This window comes from Protopterus annectens, chromosome 15.part0 (assembly GCF_019279795.1).
Source record: "Protopterus annectens isolate FY-2018-M chromosome 15.part0, PAN1.0, whole genome shotgun sequence".
NCBI classification, from domain to species: domain Eukaryota; kingdom Metazoa; phylum Chordata; order Ceratodontiformes; family Protopteridae; genus Protopterus; species Protopterus annectens.
Window position 1 is genome coordinate 140,559,192 of NC_056749.1, and position 24,439 is coordinate 140,583,630.

Consider the following 24,439-nt stretch of genomic DNA (forward strand, 5'->3'; position numbering starts at 1 on the left):
ATTCCATGTCTTCAAAAGGAATTTCTGTGGTGGGCTCAAGCATGCCAAAGAAACACAGGTCTCCCATTCTGCAAGCCTCAAGCAAGTCAAATCATCACAACAGACGCCTCTAATTATGCCTGGGGGGCACACATGACAAATCGGTGCATTCAGGGCAGATGGTCCCAAAAGGAAAAGCACCTACACATCAATCAAAAGGAAATGCTAGCAGTAATAAATGCTATTATAGCTTTCAAAGACCTGCTGCATCCAGGCCAGCTATTGATAATGACAGACAACACCACAGTAATGTGGTACATAAACAAACAGGGAGGAACCCATTCATACCCCCTATGCAGGCTAGCCATGTCTCTTTGGAACATGGCTCAAGAATTGCAAATTGAGCTTCAAGCACAGTTCCTGCCAGGCAAGGAAAACATGCTGGCAGACAACCTAAGCAGAAATATGACAGATCCACACGAATGGAAGTTGCATCCTCAAGTTTTTTCAAAGATAATTCAAGCATGGGGAAGGCCAGACATAGATCTCTTTGCCTCCCACAGAAATCACCAATTGGCAAAATTCTGCTCAAGGACCTTTTATCCACAGGCCTGGAAAGTGGACGCACTCTCTTTCAGTTGGACAACAATGACAGTTTATGCCTTTCCACCTCTTCCTCTGCTGCCCAAAGTTCTATTAAAAACCAGAGCAGACAGACCACAGATGATTCTCATCGCTCCAGACTGGCCAAGGCAACACTGGTACCCACTCCTGAGGAGCCGGACGCATTCCCCACCATGGATACTGCCTCTAATGCCTCTTCTACTGACTCAGCACAACTTCAAAACTCTTCACAGCCAGCTGAAAACACTCAATCTAACCACATGGAAGATTCCTTAAAATCACAACAGAGCCTACTCTCCAAGGAGGTACAGGATGTCATTTTGGAGGCCAGAAGACCTTCTACTAGAAAAGCCTACTCCGCCAAATGGAAATGGTTTTGTGCTTGGAATGAGAAAAAGGGCCAGAACCCTGAAATACTGAATTTACCTCAAATATTACAGTATCTAGCTGAGATGCTAAGCAGTGGACTTTCATTCTCTTCCATCAAAATCCATGCCTCAGCCATTTCTTCAGAATACAACACTGATCCTCCTTTATTCTCTCACCCCCTCTTAAGACAGTTCCTCAGAGGGGCTAAGAATATTAAACCCCCAAGGAAACAACCAGTGCCTGCTTGGGATCTCAATTTTATTCTAGAGAAACTGACTTTGCCTCCTTTCAAGCCAGTTGCCTCATCAGAACTACAATATTTGTCCTGGAAAACAGCCTTCCTGATGGCTATCACCTCAGTTTGCAGGGTTTCTGAACTACAAGCCCTCATGGCTGTGCAACCTTTCATCATTTTCCATCAGGACAGAGTTTCCTTATGAACCAACCCTTCCTTTATGCCAAAGGTAGTATCCAGGGTAGCCTTGAATCAGGCTATCCACTTACTTACCTTTTACCCAAATCCTCAAAACAAAGGGGAGAGGCTACTACATTCTTTGGACATTCACAGGCAACTACGTTATTATTTGGACAGAACAAAGCCTTTCAGAAAATCAGACCAACTGTTTGTGTCCTATGCTACAGGGGCTCAAGGGAAGCCTATTTCCAAACAGACAATCTCAAAATGGATAGCCCACTGCATACGCTTTTGTTACTCTCTTCATGGTAAAACTGTACCTGCAGGCATAAGGTCTCACTCCACTAGGGCCACAGCTACCTCTGCAGCTTTCCTCGGGGGGGGTTCCTACCAAAGATATTTTGGAAGCTGCCACTTGGAGTTCTGTGCATACTTTCTCCAAGCACTATCACCTGCCTTTATACTCCAAAACTAGAGCAGGGTTTGCCACTGCAGTTTTGCAGGGCATCCTGGCTCCTCCTAGTTCCACCTAGTGCCTACCACCCTTATTTTAGCTTTGGGATTCTACCCATCTGTTATGACTGCAGCTGTATGCACGATGAACATAGTACAGTTTTGTACCTACCATAAATGTAGATGTTCGAGTGCTAATACAGCTGCAGTCCAAGTTTCCCTCCCTCCTTCCCCTCTGGAACAGGCCTAATCGCTAACACCTCCTCATACAACCTGATTGGGGTATTCTTTTATGGTGTATTTGCTTGCAACTACTGTTTTTTGATTATACTGCATTGCATTATTGCATAAATGTATGTATTGCCTTCCTTCTGGGGGCACCTGACATCTGGGGCAAGAAAAACTGAAGAAAATGGCGTTGGCTGGTTCTTTTATACCCCTGTCGCACTGACGTCAGGGAAGAAGTGACAACCGACGCCGGACCTAGACTTTGGAATTTGGCCGACTGAGGACCCGCCTGATGGCAGAGAACCCATCTGTTATGACTGCAGATGTATTAGCACTCTAACATCTACATTTATGGTAGTTACAAAACTGTACTTTCTATCTCATGCCTAGGCAGGCTGTAGATTTGCTGAGTGTAATGCTAGCTGTAATTTAAGCTTTCATATATTGTAATTCCTGAGAGTTGTTAGAGGAAGATTACTCCTAATGCTGACCCCCTCCCTCGGTTCAAAGGTGATTACTGGGCTAATGGCACAAGATCCCTTTACAAGCCTAGCCAGTAATGCCCAGGATATGACAATATTATATCTTAATTCCCCAGATGTGGGATGGGGTAGTATCGGGGTAGTAGGTCTTTGGTTGTTGGAGCCCTGAGTTATTTTACAGGCTGCCTCTGTCCATAAGGGATATAGGCAGTACCCCAGGAGTACATTTATGGTTCCCCATTCATTTATCCAAATTCCTTTTGGAGAGAGTGAGGGACATGCTTTGTTTAACAAAGGTAGGAAGTTTATTCCGTAGATGATGCAGCCTTTGGGTTATGAATCTCTCTGTCTAGCAAGTCCGGTTAGAGTCACAAAAAACTGGGGCCATTTTCAAATAGCCTTTTCATCCTTATGAAGGGAATTTTCTCTGCCTCCCGACTGCTGTTCTCAAATTCCTAATAAGCACACCTGACTAACTAATCCTGCTTAAGTGGATCTCCCACCCCTTTGCACCTTCCTCATGGCAAGAAATACAAGACTTCAAGTCTCACCTGCAGGGAAACTATTAGTTTCAGGAATCTTTCTGGTGTACTAGGCAAGTTTAAGCGTAGTGAAACACTTCAGTGCTTATTTGACTAGTGGCATGCTCACTAACTCAAACAAATATTGTTGGACTCCCCTCCTCTTTCCCTTAAACGTTCTCCCTCCATTCTTCTTCTCTCTCTTTAGCAACTGTTAATACCAAGAAGTTTAAAACTGTACAGAACTAATAAGCAGCAAGTGTTAAGTTGCTATTACCTGCATAAGTTTCTTACCTCAAGGAACTGCCTACTCTTAACTGCTCCACTGTCTTGCGGCACACTTTGCTAACTGATTGTTTCTACTGTGGTCTGGCTAGCTTCCTCAAAGTTTCTGCTCACTCTGTTCGCCCTCGCTTCACTCGGGCTCACTCCGCTGCCCTACTCTACCCTCATTCTCACCCACACATCAATTACCTTTGTAACTAACCATCTTAACCCCACCCTACCTGATCCCCAACTTCCTGTACTCCCCCACCAATCACAGCTTGCCTCTCTTAAAATAACCCCTCCCACCTCTCAACTCACTACACCTAACTCCTCCCACCCTTGCTCACTGCTCTCTCCCCCCCTAGCTATTACCTTACACCTTCCCGCTATCAAGCATCTATATATATATATATATATATATATATATATACATGTGTGTACGTGTGTGTGTGTGTGCTCACACAAAAGCTGGCACAGTCAGATGTGTATTTAAACACAATTAAAGCACTTGTGATCCTTTTCTTAATGTTTTTTAATGGAAGGGCACATAGCAAACATATGTTAGTTTATTCAGCTAGATATTATGGTTGCCATCAATGGTCACATTTCCTTTGTGGACTGAAAAATTCTCATGTACTGTACCTCTTTAAGGACTGATCCAAAGTCTGTAGGGGGTCTCTTACCACGGTTGTGTGTACCATATATGCATCAGCCTCTAAAAGGATGTCACAAAAAACACATACATCATTTTTATAAAGAGTATCTATCGGTGCACCTAGTTGTATCATGGTGGTGGTGCTGCTGTAGCATTGTCGCCTCACAGTAAGACGCTGTCCGGTTCGATTCTCAGCTAGAGCGTCTTCTGCCTGGAGACATGCGTGAATGGGCGTACCTTCGTTGAAGGTTGTGCATCAGGGCTGGTAACCTGGCACATAAAAATCAACTACCAATCATTAGCAGACCGGAGTTCCACTGTGGCAACCCCTAATCGGGAAAAGCCGAAAGACACAACATTGGTGCACCTAGTTGATGGGGTTGCCACCTGTTTCTTTTTGTGCAGTTCAGTCTTGTATGTATGTGTGGGAGTGGGACTTGAAAATGACAAATGTGTTTTACTTTACAAGAAAAAAATATTTTCTGACTTCTCTGGATGTCACAGAAACCTTTCATACTACCTTTAAGTTGTCTTAACATATAACCTATCTTAAATAGCTTACATTTAAAGCTTAGCATTTCAATACTGTTGCTGCTTATGTAAATTTGTCAGAAGAGGTGACAACTGCTTCAAACCCTTGATTTATCTAATTGCTTTGTTTTGCTATGAAAGAATAGTTAAGAATAGGTTTAAGATCTTCTCTCTGCACTAAAACAGTGGAAAACATTTCCACAGCTTTCTCTCACTTTATAGCAACTGCTGTGCTTCTGACTTAGCAGGATTAATTGCCCATTTAAGATTGACAGCAGTAAACGACAGGGTAAACTACAGATTTATCTGTGTCTATGGTATGTCATGCAGTCAGAGACGGATCCCTCTGCAAAGTATTTGAGAAGTTAAGCTTAAAAAATAGATGGGTTTTCCTCTCCTTTGATTCCAGGGAAAGGAATTTAAAGTTTTAAAAAGTACAAGCAGGTTTCTGGTGCCTAGACAATACTGGAACCATATTGTAGGGAGAACAACCCAAGGATCGAGTTAAACTGTAGGAGAGGGTGGCATTTCCTTTTAAAGATCATGTATGTTGGATAAACCATATGTCCTTGCTAACAGCTTACCCCTTGCCACCAGCATTTATAATGAATGCCGCAAGTATGTGGCTGATCCCTGTCCTATCACAGAGCCAGGAGTACAAAAGAAAATAAAAATCTTAAAGTGCAGAAGGCATTGGAGTTTAGTATTAGTCATTTTAGAATTTGTAAATGGCTGACGAAGCTACTACATAATCATACTATTAGATCATTGAAGGAGCTTGTAGTTTCACAGGTACGGGGTGTATGTCAGTCCCCCTGTTAAGACTGGAAAGCTGTCAACCTGTCATGATGACCTCAGTTGAAGAAAGGCTCATGGATTTTGCATGTTTAAAATGTAGGATCACAGATTCTTAAAACAGTTTTAAAATCTGTAAAACACTTGCACGGCCATGCAGGAAGCAGCCGCAGGCATGAGCGAAATGTCCTCCTGATGGACAACTAACTTTAAAAGCTGTTGGGCACTACACTTTAGCACACTTTGTATGTGCATAAACCAGCAAAATGTTTATAACCATCTTTAAAGTATTTAAATGCTTTAAATGCTGTTCTGTAGGAGTTACTGTTAAAATTCTGTCATTCTGCTAGAGCATATCACCACTAAAAGGTGCATAACAAACTTTTAGCATTATACTAGGGCATATCAGCACTAAAAGGTGTATAACAAAACTTTAAATACTTTTCTTATATCTTGCATCCACCTTACATACATCCTATGTTTGGAATCAAAAAAATGATTTTCTTGGTAACAACCATTTGTTTTACCAACATTTATGTAGAAGTACTCTGTATGGAATTTTTTAAAAAGTGTATAGTGACATGGAACATAAATGGCCTTATTGAATTAATAAAAGATTTTCCAAACTTAAAGGGAATTAGAGTTCAGTTATATTTCAGTAAAGGGATTAGAAGTGCACAGTCTGAATATACTTGGTGAGAAGCTCTGAGCAGGCCTTGCGGATTGCATAGCTGTATCTTTATAAATGGTGAAGGTCTTTTGTAGTGCTCTTTCTTTTGTATCAGCAATGCTCATGGCATGATTTCTTCCCATTTTAGACATGTTTTCAGGAAGAAACCTACTTAGTCCTAGAACTGGATTTAATGGACTGTGGAGGCCTCGACTTCATGGAGCCAGAACTTCAGGGATTGTAGCACGATTGTTATACAATTTGTATATTTTTTTTAGAGGAAGTTTTGAACTTTACCTTCACTGTAGAACTGCACCACAAAAAAAAAAGAGAGTCCCCAAATGTCTGCTATTGTTTGTGGCAGGAAAACAGTTTGACTCCTCCCATTAATTTGTTCCTTATTTGTTGTTCTGTCCCATAACTGCTTCTGTCTTCAACTTTGTTGATTGCTTTCACCCGCTTCATGTACTGCTTCTCTTACTACATCAGTGTCATTTGGTAGGAAAAGATCTTATTATAGCATGGTTACCCACACAGTTCATACACCCCACGTAGTAGCAGCAGACATTTGCTGGGATTATAATGTTCTTAAAAAGCAGAGCAGTCTTGCGTTTGGTGACCACCTTCATAATGGACTGTCTTTTCCTTCCTAAAAATAACAGAGGAGTTTTGCTGTCTCAAGAGAACAGGAAAAGTGAGTTTCATAAGTGTGTTTGCCATGCAAATTTGAGGAGGGAGAAAACATCTTGATAAAATGTATGATTGGTGTTCTGACGCTTTTTTATCATGGAGCTAGATGCACCAATAGATAGGATAAGTAAAATTAAATAAATAGAAGTAAAAAATGTATACTGTCTTTGGTGTCTTTAATTCATAAAAATAATTAGAGTTGGTGCTTTATTACCTTACACACTAGTACTGGCCTGTATTATGCCTTAAATGGCAGGAATAATGATACAGTTATAAGTGGAGGCGATAAGTGATCAATGCTAACAAAAAGAATGTCCATTTATTGAAAAATGGAGATTGCAGTTCTAAAATGTGAATAGTATTGTCAAAGGAAAAATATTCTTTAAAAATGATCAATACACGGTAGGTTCAGGTTAAGGCACTTTAATCTTGCAGCAAGGAGACAAAAATGTGCTAATACAGAGTTTGTCTAACTAAAATCAGGAAATACCAGCATTTTTATACATTTTCTAATAAGACATTGCCTACCAAGCTGACGTAGCAGATCACAAATTTTAACATCGTCATTACATAGCAGTTGTTTTCATGCTTTTCTGCTTGTACTATCAATTTTTGTGAGAAACTTCCTAAGAAAAACAACGTGGCCTTGGCTACCACCGGTTAGATATATGCAATGTTACCATTCAAGGTACTATGGCTAAATTGAGCACAAAGCAAGTATAGATTGCAGTTAATTTCTTCAACAGTTCTTTGTCCATCTTTATCTCTTCCTTCTGCAGCTGTGCATGTTCTCATACCATGAACAGAGCTAATTGTTCAAAATCATAACACTATAGAATATAGCATTGTTCATTAATTGCTTCCTGACCTAGCAGATAATCACCTGTTTTTCAAGTACATTTCCAAAAGGCATAAACATGAATTTCGCTGTGCTAGCAGTTATTAGGTCAGAGGGCATCTTGCAAGTTTCAGAAAGCACACTGTAGTTTCAAAAGCATCTTTTAGTCTCATATAAAACTAAGCTGTATATAAAATAGTGTATATAAAATAGAATGAAAAACGTGTTAACTCTTTTAGCTAATAATTAGCATTAAGCACACACATTAATACATATTTTTCTAACATTTCCTCCCTGTTAATACTTTTTAAATCTATTTTCAAAAGCATAAACAGTTTGCTGCTTCTCCTAACCTCTTCCATTCAGGATTTGCAGTTAAGAGAGTCATTCAGTTTAGACCTATGAAGGTGTTTCACTTTTCAACAACTCTTCAGTTTCAGTACTTTGATACAAAGTCTCAGAAACTGACATGTCTATAAAATCTTTGATTAACTTTTTCATGCAGGGAATACCACGACAAATGCATGCTCCTAATAGAAGTAATCCCACACAAATGGCAATCAGGATGTTCATTAGGATGGAACCCCACCCCCCCAAACAAATTCTGGAAAAAGTCCGTCAGAGGGTTTAGGCCTGGTTTGGTCATGGTTGACATTTGCTGGATCACCTCAAGATGGTCGTTTATCTCGTGCTGGTTGTCAGGAATATACGAACAGCATTCTTCTTTGATTAAAGCGCACGTACCACCTCTAGCCACTAGGGTGAAGTCAAGAGCCATGCGGTTTTGAAGTACCACAGTTCTCATAGCATTTAGTTCATCAGTCACTAATTCGAGAGCAGAAAAAGTTACATTGCTCAAAACTTCGAGAAGTTTAGACAGTTTTCTCAGCTCCCAAATCAATTTCACTGCACCATATGCAGGGGCTATGCCTGCCCACGATATAATGGTGTCACTCAAGTCCATGTGTGTCAGTTTATCTTTGTTTTTCATGGAGTTATGGTTTCTCCACCCTGCTTCAATTCGTCCCACTGGATTCTCGGGTCTCTTGATTGGACTTCTAGGTTTACTGCTGATGTTTCGAATTTTTCCCTGAGGCAAAGCTGCAGTGCGTGGTATGGCCGGAACCAGGTAACCCAAAAAACAACTGCCGGACCAATTCTCAGGTAGCCATTTATATGCTTTTTTCCCACAAACAAAATAACAATTCTCTACTTTAGTATTGATATAAGTTTGCCCTGCATGAAACATTTTCTTATCAATAATAGAAAGCTGCTTTAAAAGAACAGGATTATGTTGTATTTCACTAACACCTCTATGCATCTTTTCAAAATATGCATCATAGTTTGTATCACAAATAGTTTTTGCCTTACTGGCCATAATATAAGATTTATAAGAAACAGTCACATTGCAATTGCTCCAACCCACCTGAATAGTGTCATTTTTATAAAAACATACAATCCCTTTTTATGTAACAGGTAGGTACAATGCTACTTTGTCTTGTGATTTCACAGGCGTAGTATCAAAAATCAAGTTTTCCCAAGTCTCATTAACCCCTAGGGGGACAGCAGTCATCAGTAATCCCCTGTATGCTGTTGGTATAGCTGTGCAAATCCAGCAGTTCGAAACATTAAAAGTCTCAGCATACACATATTTAATTGCTTGGTAAGTGTTAAAGTTTGGATGCCAGTCTATGAGTAATGCATCATGTTTGTTCAGTTTAACTCGTGTGGCTGGGAAAAGGAAAGGCCACAGCAAAAAGATCATTGTTATCAGTATAGCTATCAGAATAATCATGCAAATTTTTTGAGGTTGTTCTGCATCCCTGTTTACTCTATACCTGGTCATTTTGTTCTCGTTGTACAACAGTAACAAGGTTTTTGTCCAGTTCAAAGTTCTTAACCAATTTACAGTGTGTCAAATGACTCCAGGACGCTCGCTCTGCGATCTTGACTGCAGTGGGTGTTGACAGTAGCACCTAGTATGGTCCTTCCCACTTCGGAGAACTCCAATTCTTTTTCTTCAAGACCTTTACCCAGACCCACGTGCCTGGGACTATTGCTGCTTCCGATGGTCTGGTTTGCTCTTTATCAGAAACAGAATTTAACTGCAAAAGTTTGTTATTCAAAAATCGCCTCATATACTCTGCAAGTGAACTGTCAGCCTCCTGGTCTGCAGGCATGAGAGGTTTCCACTGAGGTGTATAATATGCCCTCCCAAACAGAATTTCAAAAGGAGTTAACCCTTTTACATTTGGAACAGTTCTCATACTCAACAGTGCCAGAGGTAGACAGTGCACCCAGTTCTTTTGTGTATCACTAATCAATTTCCTAAGCTTATTTTTCAAAACTTCATTGTACCTCTCTACTAATCCTGCAGATTGGGGTGGTATGCACATTGGTTTTTCAGAGAAATCCCAAAGTAACGGCTCAATTGTTGTATAGTTTGATTTACAAAGTGTGTGCCATTGTCACTATAAATCTTTTCCGGTATGCCAAATCTAGGAATAATTTCTTTAACGAGGACTTTTGCAACAGTAGCTGCATCTGGATTTTTAGTTGGAAAAGCTTCCACCCATTTGGAAAACATATCTATAATGACAAGGCAGTACTTCTTATTTTCACATTTGTTCAGCTCTATAAAATCCATACAGATAGTATGGAATGGATACTGTGATGTAGGGAAACTCCCTTGCTTAGGTTTCAGTGCCCCTTGTGCATGATGCTTGTTACAAACATGGCATGCTGCACAAAATTTTTTTGTGTAGATTGTAAATCCATACATTGTAAACACTTGATTCACTAACTGTACCATCCCTCCTGTTGAGACATGGCACTGCCCATGACTCAACAAAGCTGCATATCTAAACAAGTTAGATGGTAAAATTGGTTTCCTCTCTTTGGAGATGTACAGCCCTTTCTCAAGAATTGCTCCTCGTTTTATCCATTTTTGTTTTTCTACATTTGTAGTAAGTGTCTGCATTGTTTTTAACATTTCTAAGTCTAAAATCTCAGATGGTTGTAATTCCTCACTCAAAAGAAATACTTCTGAAGCTGAAGCTACTTGTTTTGCAGTTATATCAGCCCTCGCATTACTTTTCGAAATCCTATCCTGTTTGGTATGAGCTATGCATTTGCAAATAGCTACTTTCTGAGGTAACTGAATAGAGTCTAACAAATCTAAAATAAATTGCGCATGATTAATTGGTTTACCAGTAGATGTTATCATTCCTCTATTTTTCCACTGCTGCGCAAAAACATGTACAGTAGAAAAAGCATACTGGCTGTCAGTAAAAATGCTCACTCGTTTACCCTTTGCCAAGGTACATGCCCTTGTTAAAGAAATCAATTCTGCTGCTTGTGCAGATAAGTTGTGCGGTAAAGACTTTGCTTCTAAAATCTCAGTATCAGAAACTACTGCAGACCCCACTAGATTCTGTCCTGTAGGACCCCTCCTACATGAGCCGTCCACATAGTATGTCACCTCGGCATCATCCAAGGGAACATCCGGGAGATCTTTTCTAGGTAGTGTCTTTTGCTCAATCTCCTGCAGGCAGCAGTGTGGTTTGCCATCTGCAGGGGTTGGAAGCAAGGTTGACTGATTCAAAGTTGTGCATCGTTCAATTGTCATATGAGGTTGGCTCAACAGTATAGTCATACAGGAAAGATGTCTAGCAGGAGAAAGATATGCTACTTTTTCTTGCAGTAAAATAATCACGACTGCATGAGGCACTCTCAATGTGAGAGGGTGGAATAACACTACTGAGGCTGAAGTGCACTGTCATTGCAGCTGCGACTACTGCTTGTACACAGTGGGGCAGGGATCGTGCCACTGGGTCTAGCTGTGATGAATAGTAAGCTATGGGACGTTGTTTGTCCCCATGCTGTTGTGTTAACACTGATGTCATATAACCCTGCTTACAATCTACAGTTTGGAAAAATAGTTTGATAGTTTGGTAACCCTAAAACTAATGAGGATGCTATCAGTTGTTTCAATTTGCAGAAAGCTGATTCTGCTTCTGGTGTCCACTGTAATAAATCTTGTGCTGCCACAGGCTTTTTGAATATCAAGTTGGTCAATGGAGCAGATTCCAAAGCATAGTTTGGAATCCAACTTCGACAAAAATGAGTAGTACCTAGGAAGGACATAATTTTCTTCTTGGTAGTTGGTTTAGGTGCTTGTAATATTGCTGTTTTTCTGTCTTCATCTAATATTCTGCCCTCTTTGGATATTACATATCCCAGGTATTTGACCTGTTTTTTTCAAAGTTGCAGTTTGTTCTTGTTTACCTTGTGTCCTTGAGTAGCTAAAAATTGTAGTAATGCTATGGTATCTTCTCTGCATTCTTGCTGGGTGGGGGCTGCCAGCAGAATGTCGTCTACATAAAGTAAAATCTGGCTGCCTTTTGGTGGGATAAATCCCGGCAGGTTACTTGCTATTTCCTGTGTGAATATTGTTGGACTCTCACAATATCCCTGTGGTAGTCGGGTATATGTATACCTTTTCCCCTGAAATGTAAATGCAAACCAATGCTGACTGTCAGGGTGTATCAGTATTGAGAAAAATGCATTGCTAATATCTACCACAAAAAAATACTTTTGTTCAGGTTTCAAATCATTTAATAAGGTGTGTGGATCTGGCACCGTAGGTGCCCTGGGTATAACTGCGTCATTTACAGCTTGTAAATCTTGGACCATACGCCATTCTCCATTTGCTTTCCTAACAGGAAATAAGGGTGTATTACATGGTGATCAGGAGATTCTATCAATACTCCTTCCTTAAGTAAGGCTGCTATTATAGGTTTGATTCCTATTTCTGCATCCTTTCTCAAGGGATACTGTCTCTTTTGAGGTCTAAATGCTGACTTTGGCATGATAGTGACTGGTCCTGCTGTACGAATAAGTCCTACATCTGATTTTCCTGTTGACCAGAGAGTCTCTGGTATGTCTCGTAAGGCTTTTTCCTCTTCCTCTAGTAAGAGTGCTACTCAGCTGTCCTCACTTGCCTGCAAGTGTACAGCTGGGTGTGTCTGTGTTATCCAATTCAGCTTCTGCTTTTGTACTCCCTGTTTGGAAAGTTCTAACTCTGTCTGCTTTTCCCACCTTGTGACTTTTTCTCCTAGGTCTGCCCACTTCACATTTCTATCTTTAGTCAAACTCACATGTGGTAATCAATTAGATTTGTAAAGTGCTAGGAATTCCTGAGGCAATGAACAGCTTACTATACTATTTCCTTCTGTGTCCCAGTACAAATTTCGTAATACTAATCTGTTAGCATGGTTTCTAAACAGTTCTTGCTCATATTCTTTATCAGGTCCTGGTTTGCTACAGTAATATAGAGTGCAATACAACAAATGCTGTTTATCAGTGTCAAGGGAGGTGGATTTACTGATGGCTACATTCATCAGTTCATCAGTTACTGCCCCTGGACCAGTCGTAACCAAGACCTAGCTGTACCAATAAAATGTTTCACCCTCCGGTCGCACTACAAAAGTATCCATTTGTCGCTGTGCTTCCATACCCTGCATAGTTGGAACTACTGCTATGCCAAATATTTGCATTAGGTCTCTGCCCAAAAGATTTACTGGGCATTTTGCAGAAACAACAATTTTGCTTTTCTGGGTCATCCCTGAAACAGGGTCAGTTATTGCTATGTTGTGGGAGAGTGGTTCCCGATACAGCTGTCCATTAGCTGCTTTCACTAATATGTAATCAAGTGATTCTGAATTTTCTGGAAGTTTGGAAGGATGTATCAGGGTCCGTGAAGCCCCTGAGTCACACAGGAATTTAACTTCCCTCCCCTCTACCAGAAGTGTAACTTCCGGTTTTGTGTCTGCTAAGTAGAGCTCTAGGCTCAATAATGCCAAGTCTAAAATTTCATTTTCTTCACCATCGGTGATTTCATGCATATCTTCTATTTCTTCTATCACATCCTCTACTCCTTCTATCACATTTGCACTTGTCTTTTCTTGATTATTCCTCTTCAGTGATTTTTGACTACCATATAGTCAGTCCTCACCCTCCTTGTCTTCTGTGGTTACCTTTTTATTTTGCCTACAATCCCTTGCTAAATGTCCTTTTTTCCCGCATTTAAAACACTCACCCCTTTTCTTTCTCTCTTCAAAATCCTCTGATCGTTTATCAGATTGTTTGTTTCCCTGGGCATTTTTCTTACCCTTCTTCCCAGTTTGTACTACAAAGACTTCTGATCCATCTTTTACTGCAAATACTTGAGTTTTCTTTTTCTTTTTGCTATTAAAATGCCTTTCGGCATGTCTTGCATATTCAAGTAATGACTGTAATCTACTTGTACGATGATCTACCATGTGCTTTGTAATAAAGCTGCTAATGGGTGCAATACTGCCTTTCAAAAATGCATTCTTTAGCTGCTGCTCATATGGGGAATCATGTGTTTGGTCTTCAGGTACCTGCATTCCACAATGGTTATTAAAACACTCTAATAATCTGGCATAATATCTGTCAACAGTTTCACCTTCTTGTTGTATGCATTGATTAATGCAAGTCCAGTCAGCCCTTGGCTTCCATTTCTCAGAGATTCGGTCTGTCAGACCTTTCACTCTGTTATCCAGTTCTGCGTTACTATGTGGGAGTGGCCTAAGTTCTGCGTCACGGGGATTCCAGTTGCCACTGATCATGTGCCAATCTGGACCTACGATTTGTCTGACTACTTTCTCTACTTCCTCTCCATTCAAATGGTAACTTAACCTCATGCCCTGTAAGTCTTCTAAGAATTTTCTAAAATTAACTTTTGGTTGGGGAATTCCCTCTGTGGCTTTCCCGAAGTCTGCCAGTGTCCACGGTCTATATACTAGAAGAGTTGGGTCCTGTCCTGCCTGTGGATTTGGTACTTCTATGAGTGGACATATCTCTTCTTCACTCATAGCTTGTGAATTTTTATTTATTTCATACAATTCAATATCCCCTCTCAAATTGCGTGTTCGAGACCTAGTCGCGATAGGATCTCTGACAAACTGTTTTGGTTTTGCAGGAACAGCTGGGTATAGTGGAGGTGGATCAGCTTGTCCACTCACTTCATATTCTGGTAAGGGAAGCGGAGGGGCTGTTGCTATTACCAAGTTATTGTCTTCTTTATCTAAAAACATTGCTTTTGAATTTTTAATCTTTTGCTCCCTGCGGTTTGCTTCCTCAAGCCACCTGTGCGCCTGAGGAACTCCTAATTGACGTTGCTTTTTTATCTGACCTCTTGCGTCTGTTTTAAGTTGTTTGACAAGTTTGATAAGTGAAGGTTTATCTAAATTACCATCAAATTTGTATTTATTAACCCATTTTGTATAGTAGCTAACATTGTCGGCATGCTGTAATTGCATATATTTCGCGTCTTCGGTTAAGGGCGGATCTCGGGAACTTTTTGTGCACTTATTTCCCATGTTGTCTTAGCTAAGTTAGAAATTGTTACGTAACCCTTTTTATCACGTGGTACCACGATTTACACTTCTTCACAGTTTAGAATAACTGCCTACCTATTCTGTTTCCCTGATCTATGACAAGACAGCAATCTTTTTTGTCCCTGATCTGCACTTTACAGATCTCCCTGACAAAATAAAATACTGTAACAAGTCCCTGATCTAAAACAGAAAAATTGTAAATTCCTCCTTACCTGAGCCTCCATGTTTGATCCCACCGGAACTGTTGACAATGGTTGTCCTCTTTTGAACGACAATTCAGTCGGAGGTCTTTTCAAAGCAGAAGAACTGATGTGACTTCTTCCCCGTATGGTTTCATGCCACCGGGCCCATCTGACCTGAGCTAGAGCGAGAGATATTTCCGGCTCGAAGGACCAATCTGTCAAAGGAAAAATATACTTTAAAAAATGATCAATACATGGTAGGTTCAGGTTAAGGCACTTTAATCTTGCAGCAAGGAGACAAAAACGTGCTAATACAGAGTTTGTCTAACTAGAATCAGGAAATACCAGCATTTTTATACATTTTCTAATAAGACATTGCCTACCAAGCTGACGTAGCAGATCACAAATTTTAACATCGTCATTACATAGCAGTTGTTTTCATGCTTTTCTGCTTGTACTATCAATTTTTGTGAGAAACTTCCTAAGAAAAACAACGTGGCCTTGGCTACCACCGGTTAGATATATGCAATCTTACCATCAAGGTACTATGGCTAATTTGAGCACAAAGCAAGTATAGATTGCAGTTAATTTCTTCAACAGTTCTTTGTCCATCTTTATCTCTTCCTTCTGCAGCTGTGCATGTTCTCATACCACGAACAGAGCTAATTGTTCAAAATCATAACACTATAGAATATAGCATTGTTCATTCATTCATTGCTTCCTGACCTAGCAGATAATCACCTGTTTTTCAAGTACATTTCCAAAAGGCATAAACATGAATTTCACTGTGCTAGCAGTTATTAGGTCAGAGGGCATTTTGCAAGTTTCAGAAAGCACACTGCAGTTTCAAAAGCATATTTTAGTCTCATATAAAACTAAGCTGTATATAAAATAGTGTATATAAAATAGAATGAAAAACGTGTTAACTCTTTTAGCTTCTAATTAGCATTAAGAACACACATTAATACATATTTTTCTAACAAGTATCAATAAATGCTGGGCAGTGATGTAAGTGTGGATGGTATAACAAGAGCATAATACCATTTTATCACTCAGTCTTGGCTCAGTGAGGGATTGTAGGTGGTCTCCAAGACTGCACTATCACAAATGCATAGTAATGGTATTTGAAGCTGAAGAGAATAAGTGTAGTGTCTGTTCACATAGTAACCTATGTTATAAATTTGAAGGTGTGATAATATAAATCAGCTGAATAAGAAACCATCCCCATTTTGAAACTTTACTTATTTCTTGGTTCCATACATCTCTCTTAAGGCCTTTTTATGTCTCACTCTTCCCCTAACCTGCTTCTGCAGACTTAGCACATGTTCCATGTTACTGATATACATTAGAGCTAGGATTAGCTCTTTATGTTGTTACTCAAAGGGCATTTTTATCTGTCAGGGTATCCATTGTTGGATTTACCACTGCCCAGGATATGAATATTTTAACACATTAATTGGCTGCATGTGGCTTTGCTGGATGCACCAGTGTTAGTGCCTGGTCCCTAGGTTAGTGCTGTGTCTATACAGTAATCCATTGGGATTTGAAACTTGGAATCTTGCTACCATTTCAAAATGTATACTGTTACACACTTAAAATTAACCATTTGCAGACTATTTCTGTTAATATATTTACCATTTTATTCACGCATTCATTTTCTGGTACCTGTTTTATCTATTTCAAGGTTACAGGAGAACCAGTGCCTATTTTGATATGTGGGGATAAAGGAGAGGACTGGTCCTGTTCCCTTCAGCTGTGGGCGGTTTAGACATTACCATTTCAGTGGCCTGTATGTCTTTGGCTCGCACAAGAACCATGCAGACTCCTCAGGACCCATCAGGGAACTGAACTCAAGAACCATGGGTTTGGAGGCAGCGACTCTAACCACTGACGCTCTGTACTGCCCTTATTTTAGCTTAGTTAAAATAAGTAACCTCACAAGTATATTCATCTACCTTAATTATTTTTCAGATTGGCGGAAAAGCATAGGCTAGTTTAAGAGCTGTATTATTTTATACAAAATAAGTTCCAGTGTGTGTGGAACATGAACCCCTTGTTTCTGTTCTGTAACTCTATGATTTGTCAAATGTATATTTTCCATTGCTGACTTCTGAGTTTCTGTAATGTCAGGTTGTTTATTTCTGAATTCAGAAAGACAGGTTGAAACAAAGTAAAAATAGTTATTTCTTAGAAGCTTTATTATGTTTCAAAATAGTTTCAGAACAGTTTAATTTATTGACTTTATTGTATTTTCATTGCAAACTCCATAGTATGCACTCAAATCCCCATCAACTAGAACCCTTTGAACTATAAAAGTGCTGAAGTAGCACTGATATCAGTGTGTTTTGTCATGTTTTCATCAGCTTTTCTTTGTTTTTAGTCTCTTGTGTTTTTCTTTCAGGAAATGCGGTGCAGTGCATTTTAATGCATTTTTTTTCTCTTTTACATACAGTGTACCTCATGAAGATATGTGATGTGAGTACAAGACTTTAGAAAACTCTAAGAGGCAAGAGGAGTTTTTGATGATAACCCATGAATATTTCTCAAAAGTATTATGAAAAGATCAATATTTTCTTACAGATAAATATTTCATTTTCTTGTAGCTTCATGCATTTAAATGTCAGCTGTAGCTGATTGTGAATTACAGAAACTGGTCATCTTCTACATTCTTATGATTTGTGAATGTTATCATTGGTCTTGCCTAAATTTGATTTATTAGGACAGCATTTGATAGGAATGCTTGAGGGACCATATTTATTACTACTTTATCACTGCAGTCAGTTACACTTTTAAGGGATGAATTTCTTAATGAAATAAAAAAGAAAAGAAAAAAGCAGCTAAAAATCATTAAAACTTTTAGGGTATGCATAGCAAAACATGTCAGGGAATATTGATTAAGAATAAAAAATGTAGACTGATTACTTAGGCAATGACATTGACTAGTATTAAAAAATGCAGACCTTGCAATGACAAAATGTTATGTACGTGAACTTTATATTTAAAATGGTAGCCTTTCCTTAACCAGATATGCACCGATATAAATGAAGTGTACCACCTGCTTTATAACATGGTAAAAGATACAAAAGCGGAGCATTTTTTCCTCTCCATTTTGCAACACCTGCTGCTTATCCGGAGTGATTATTACATACGGTGAGAAACACCAAATGAAAGAATTTATGTTTTACTTCTGGTTCTTTGTTGTTGGGATTTAAAACCTGGCTTAATGCAATTAACTGTTCATTATACTACTTTTAGTATCAAATACCCTAATATATTTTAAAAAAATATCAGTTATTGCTTTTATTTTTACCTGTACAGTTTGATTGCCTATTTATTTCTGTATTCTGCTATGGATGGTCATTGTTTTAACAAAACTAAACAAAACTCTATCCTGGAACCTTTGCATCATTCCAAGATGGTGGGAAATGAGGGATTAATACATACTTTTAAGTTATGTCTGAAGCCTTTTACTCTCTTTAAACTTCAGTCCATTTGAATTTCAAATACTAACTCAGCAAAGTGTACAATGTATCACGCTACCTAGTTATTGGGTTTGAAAATCAAATATCTGACCTTTCTGATACTGTCAGACCCTCAATTTCATTGTCATCAGGTCCCTACTTTTTTATAATAGGGAGACCATGGTCTTTCCTGTTTAAGAATACGTGGACATCGGGACACCAAATCAATTTAAGGCTGTTACAGCATCATCAGAAGTCCATGCCACCATTCATTTAAAAACTAAACTTGATTATGAAGCTGGGTTAACGAGGTTTTAAAATTAAACAAATATAAGTAAAAATCTAAAAGAATTTTGTTGTCATCAGCTGTGTAGGAACTTGGGATACTAAAGCAATGTCCAGCAGTGACATAAGATTTTCAGGAAGGGTGAGGCAACATGGACACTTTGCAAAAATGGGGCCATTTTTCTTTTGCTGCTATGTTTGTGTGCTGTGTGACACCGAGAACAGTATAGAATTAATTATTGAAAAGAAAGTTTGTAATTGCTAAAAGCTGAGAAAGCAGCAATCACTTTTTAAGAGTGTAATATCAATTTTTTGGTAGTGTATAATTCACCGTTTTGATAGGTTGATAGATACCTATCAATTTTTTGGTGGTGTATAATTCACCATTTTTAACTACATTACATTTCATTCAAACTTAAAACTTCAAGTGAATACAAAAAATAGATTCACTTGCAAGACTTAAAAGTACAAAAACTCTGCTTCTGTTATGTCTGCAAACATATGGAGTAGATTCAACAGGTGTACTTTTATATATTTATTTTGCTAAACTAGATCTAAACAATAAATATTTCAAAATTGTATCTTTAATAAGAAGGAATAGCCCATGCAGAATAATTTCTGCCAACAGTTTCCATTTAATTATTGCAAATAAAGCTATTAGCAGTAAGCTGTGGAAAAGAACAAAGACAAACTGTATACATGTACTAAATTCTTCCATAAATTTATTCTGTTAGGGATACTTTTATATGTTTTATACAAAGAACATTAATATATTGTGTAGGCAGAATCGGTCATGAATCTTAGGATGAAGTGATAAACAGCTCTCAATTTCTCAAGCAAAATACTGTTACAACTAGAATAAACAATACAGTACAATCAAAAATGTATTTAAGCAGGGCTCTTCTGACTTGTTGTGTAACCTTACTGGTTAAGCAATTTTTGAGTACATTAAAACCAATTTCATCATTTTTTTTTTCTCATTCTGATTTAGAGAAGGAGGGGGAAAGTTATGCTTAATCGATGTAAATAGAATCCGTACCCATTAAATTATCTTCAGCGAAGCCATTTATCAATATGTCTTTACATTTTTTTAAGTTTAAAATCTAAATTCTGAACTTTAGCACAATTCTGTAATGTGTAATTCTGTAATGTTTTAATGCTGTTTTTGCATGTGTTAGGTGTTAGCAGTAGTTTGTCAGTAGTAAACATTTCATCCTCTTGACATCACTGTAGCTGAAGTAATGCCATTATTTATGGTGGTGTTCATAATTGCTGTTTAAAAAAAAAAGAGAATTAATAATAGGGATCCTTGTGGAATTCTACAAAACTGACTTCTGGAAGAAATTCTGGAATTACTTTAGAGCACATCTTAGTGCCAGAATGAGGTTGTCTACCGGCAGTACTTGTATACCCACTTCTGTGTAGTACCACCGAGTTATGACTGACTTCAGGTGACCCTATGGTTCGTAATCCAAACATCCCCAGAATTCTCATAGGTTCATAGGTATGTACTAGACTAATGGCCCTGGGGCCTTTACAAGCCTAGCCATAGGATTACCCTGGCATCGTGCCACCTGACCTTAGTTCCCAGTGTCTCTGTCGAGTAGAGCCACTGGAGTTATCCCCGGGGTGAATTTTCTTTTTCCCATCCACTCATCGAGATTTCTCTTGAAGAAGGTCAGCGAGGTGCTCTGCTTGACATGTATAGGAAGTCTGTTCCATAGCATGGGCAGTCTTTGGGTTATGAACCTGTTCCTTCAGTACGTTCTGTTGATTGTGGTAATGAGGTTGAGGTCTTCTGGAGAGTGTGGTGTGGAGGGATTGGGATTTCTTTAGATGTAGCATTACTAACAGAGCTGGGTCAGACATGGCTTTGTAAGTCGAGCAGAGATTGCCTCTAAGTAGGCGATATGAGACAGAGAATAGTTGTAGTTTTTCGAGTCTGTCCATATAGGACAAGTGTTTAAGGCCTAGGATCCTCTTTGTGAGGTACTTTTGTGGCCTTTCCAGTTGCAGGTGTCTAGTGAGGTACATGCCAAATGGGACATTGTACTCAATGATTGGCCTAATGAGGGAAGAGTAGAGGGAGACAATGACCTCTTTCTTCCTGGATGCAAAACCCTTAGTAATGAGATGTGCCACATAGAAGGACTTTGTGACTACAGTGGCAATGTGGTGATCAAAAGAGCGGTTGCTGTCAACCTGTGTTCCCAGATCTCTTGTAAGGCTTTCTGTGTTCAGTGGACTACCATCGATGTAGTAGTTCATGGGAACTGGGTTTTTTCCCAAAGGGGATGACACATTTTTTGGCATTGAGCTTAAAGTCATGGTTCTGACACCAGTCGTTGGTCTCAGTGAGGCCATTCTGCAGGATGTCAACATCACTTGGGACATTAATAAGCTCCCAACTTGCAATCGTCTGTGAACTTTGTCAGCCAAAGTCCCTTTGTGTTGACCTGGACTTCAGAGAAGTATATACCAAACAGGAGAGGACCCAGGACTGAACCCTGTGGGACTCCACTCATGACTAGTCGGCAGTCTGACTTGGAGTCAGCTACTTTCACACTGTGGGTTCTATCAGTGAGCCACTTTGCAACCCACCTAGTGATATAGGCGTTAATACCTAGCTTAGTGAGTTTTTCTATGATTCCTGAGTAGAGAATGGTATCAAAGAAATCAATAAATGTGTTGTTGTGTCTTTTGGCTTATCCCGGTTAGGGGTCGCCACAACGGAACTCTGGTCCGCTAATGTTTGGTAGTGGATTTTTACATGCCGAGTTACCAGCCCTGATGCACAGCCTTCAACGAAGGCACGCTCATTCACACATGCCTCCACACAGAAGACGCTCTAGCTGAGAATCGAACGGGACAAAAGAAATCAATAAATGGTATCAAGAAATAATTTTCTTGGGTGGTGAAAGTCAGGGAACCTCTAGGCTTATATAGGCTTTACGGCCGATAGCCTAGTACTTATCTATGAACCTATAAAGGCCTTGGCCAGATCAAGGTAGGCTGTATGAACCACCTTGCCTTCATCCACAGCTCTGGTGAGTGACTCAGAGAAGTCAACCAAGATGAGCAGGCATGATCTACCCTTGACAAAACCAAACTGTGTGGGATCCAGAGTTTGGAAATTCCATATATCCTTGTTTATTAAGTCCATGATGATGTGTTCCATAGCTTTGCATATCAGACTCAGACTAATGGGGAGATAGTTCCCAGGGTCTGTAGTCACTCCTCCTTTGTGGAGAGGGATGACTGTAGCATTGTGGCATTTGGTAAGGACAAAGCCTGAGGTGAGGCTGTGGTTGAACAGGGCACACAGGTGAGGTGCCAGTTGATTCTGTAGTTCATGTAGAACACAGCCAGAGATATTGTCAGGTCCCATAGAAGCTGTATTCTTGGCCTTGGATAGTGCTGTTTTAACCTGTGCAGCAGTAAAACTGGGTCCCTGGCATTGTGATTGGTCCTTGGGGGGGGGGGGGTAAAGTTGGCACTGAATCTCTCGGCCAGTATATTGGCAATATCTGTTGGCTCGGTGTAGGAGGTACCAATGTGCAGTAGCTCCGAGCAAATTTGGGTATTGCAGTGGAGATTCTTTACATAACTATAGAAGACCTTGTGGTTGTCTTTACTATCTGTTGCAATTCTGTTTTCATAGCTAGCTTTGGAGGATTTGATGAGGGATCTCAACTTTTTGTTGAGGTCGATAAGGGAGTTTTTCCAGTCTTGGGACTTCACCTTATTCCGCATCAGTTTCTTCCTCCTGTCGTAGAGTTTGTTTATGACAGAGGACCACCAGATTGGATTCCTTTTTTTGGAGGAGAGCGTCTTGGTTCTATTGAGTATGGAGAGATCCATGCATTTGTGTACGTATTCGTACAGTGTATTGGTGTATTATTCAGTGGTCATGCAACTATTCTCCTTTTGCATGGGTGACATGAAGTTAGCCACCTCTGTTTTTAGGAGGCCAAAGTTAGCTTTGGAGACGCTTTTCATGGTAGTTACCTTTGCAGGGGGGTGGGGGGGTGGGGTGGAGGGATGTGAATTTCCAAGGTGATGAGTTTGTGGTCTGATCTAACCAGGGAGGAGTTGACTGTTGGTGTAGAGCAATGGTTACCCATGTTAGTAATGACCAGGTCGAGGATGTTGTTACCTCTAGTGGGGGTAAGGATGAGCTGGTCCAGGGCACTGGAATTAATGAATTCCAGGAAACGGTGTATTGGTACGAGTGGTTTTCCCATTTAATGGAGAGGTAGTTGAAGTCTCCCAGTATGCGAGTGTTAGTTTGGACTCTGATATTCTCCAGGGTGCTTAGGAATGTGGAGTGTGAGTCATGAGACATGGTTGGAGATGTATAGCAGGCTACGACAAGAATTGCTGTCTTACCCAATGTTAGCTGCACCTGAAGTACCTCTGATGCATTATGTTGGACTACCAGTCTGGGGGTGTGCGCATCCTTTATGAATATGAAAACACCGCCACCTTTGGAGCTCCAGTCCAAGTTCTGGGGCTGAAAGGTGTGGACTGAGTTATAGCCTGGTAGTGCAGGGATGCTTTCTGCTGCCTTGAACCAGGTCTCTGTTACAGCTCAGATGTTGATGTTCTCTATTTTAAGGAGTGCTTCGAATTAGTGCATTTTGATATTTTGACTTCTAGAGTTGAGCAGCATGACCCTCAGATTGCATTTGTTTGTAGCTGTTACAGTGGTAATTTTGTCTTTGGAACACCACCTAAAAAAAGGCACTATAGGGGTGACAAGAGCCTTGGCCAGTATCCGGCAGCCCAGGGGTAACAGATGCAGGCCTTCTCTGACAAAGCATCGATGTCTCTCAGTCATGTCATCCCAGGCAGACAGATACTGGATCCCCTTAGAATGACACCAGAAACTTAGCCAGTTGTTGAAATCAATCATTTTCTGCTTGTACTCTGGTATAATTCTGGGTGATGGTAGGATGCTGCACAGGTCTAGGGTCATACCTGCCTGGGCTACATAATCTGAGAGCTCCTCCATGTCTCTTCATGTAGTCCAGGGAGGTATATCTCAGGTCATTCACACCCATATGTACAATGACAGAGTCATATTTGTACCTGTTGTTGAGGGACCTGAGTGAGTGTGTTATGTGACGGATCCTGGCACCTGACAGGCAGCTGACTGTTACTTTCTCCTTATTCATACTAGTGAGTGGGATATCAGTGTGCCTCACTATTGAGTCACCTATGACTAATGTGTTGGGCATGCTGTTTTGCCTTAGGGGCTTTGGGTGAGTGACACACTGTTTAGGAGAGTTATGTGTCTCGTGATTAGTGTTGTGTTGTGGTAGTCGAGTGCATTTTGGCAGAGCAATGGGAGTAGCTTGCAAGGTGTTTTCTTTTAGCCTGGCCTCACAGCAACCTCAGTCTGTTGTCAAACCTAGGTCATCTGTGTCACAGACGTGTCTCTTCAACAGTTACTAACCTGCATAAAGCCATATTAATATCGAGGTGGGTGACAAAATGAAATGCTTTAAATAAATCGGTAAAAAGAGGCCTTGAAATCCTGATGCACTTCATAACTGTTATCCAATAGG

At 39.9% G+C, this 24,439-nt stretch overlaps 1 protein-coding gene across 2 annotated transcripts in view; it reads left to right on the forward strand.

Annotated features, from left to right (window-relative positions):
• DIAPH2 (diaphanous related formin 2) overlaps positions 1 to 24,439 on the forward strand; it is a 5,354,951-nt gene that overhangs the window by 2,083,961 nt on the left and 3,246,551 nt on the right. For both annotated transcript variants that reach the window (XM_044057628.1, XM_044057629.1), the window contains exon 12: positions 18,157 to 18,273. In XM_044057628.1, the coding sequence (XP_043913563.1) occupies positions 18,157 to 18,273 (117 nt within the window). The remainder of the gene's footprint in view (positions 1 to 18,156; positions 18,274 to 24,439) is intronic.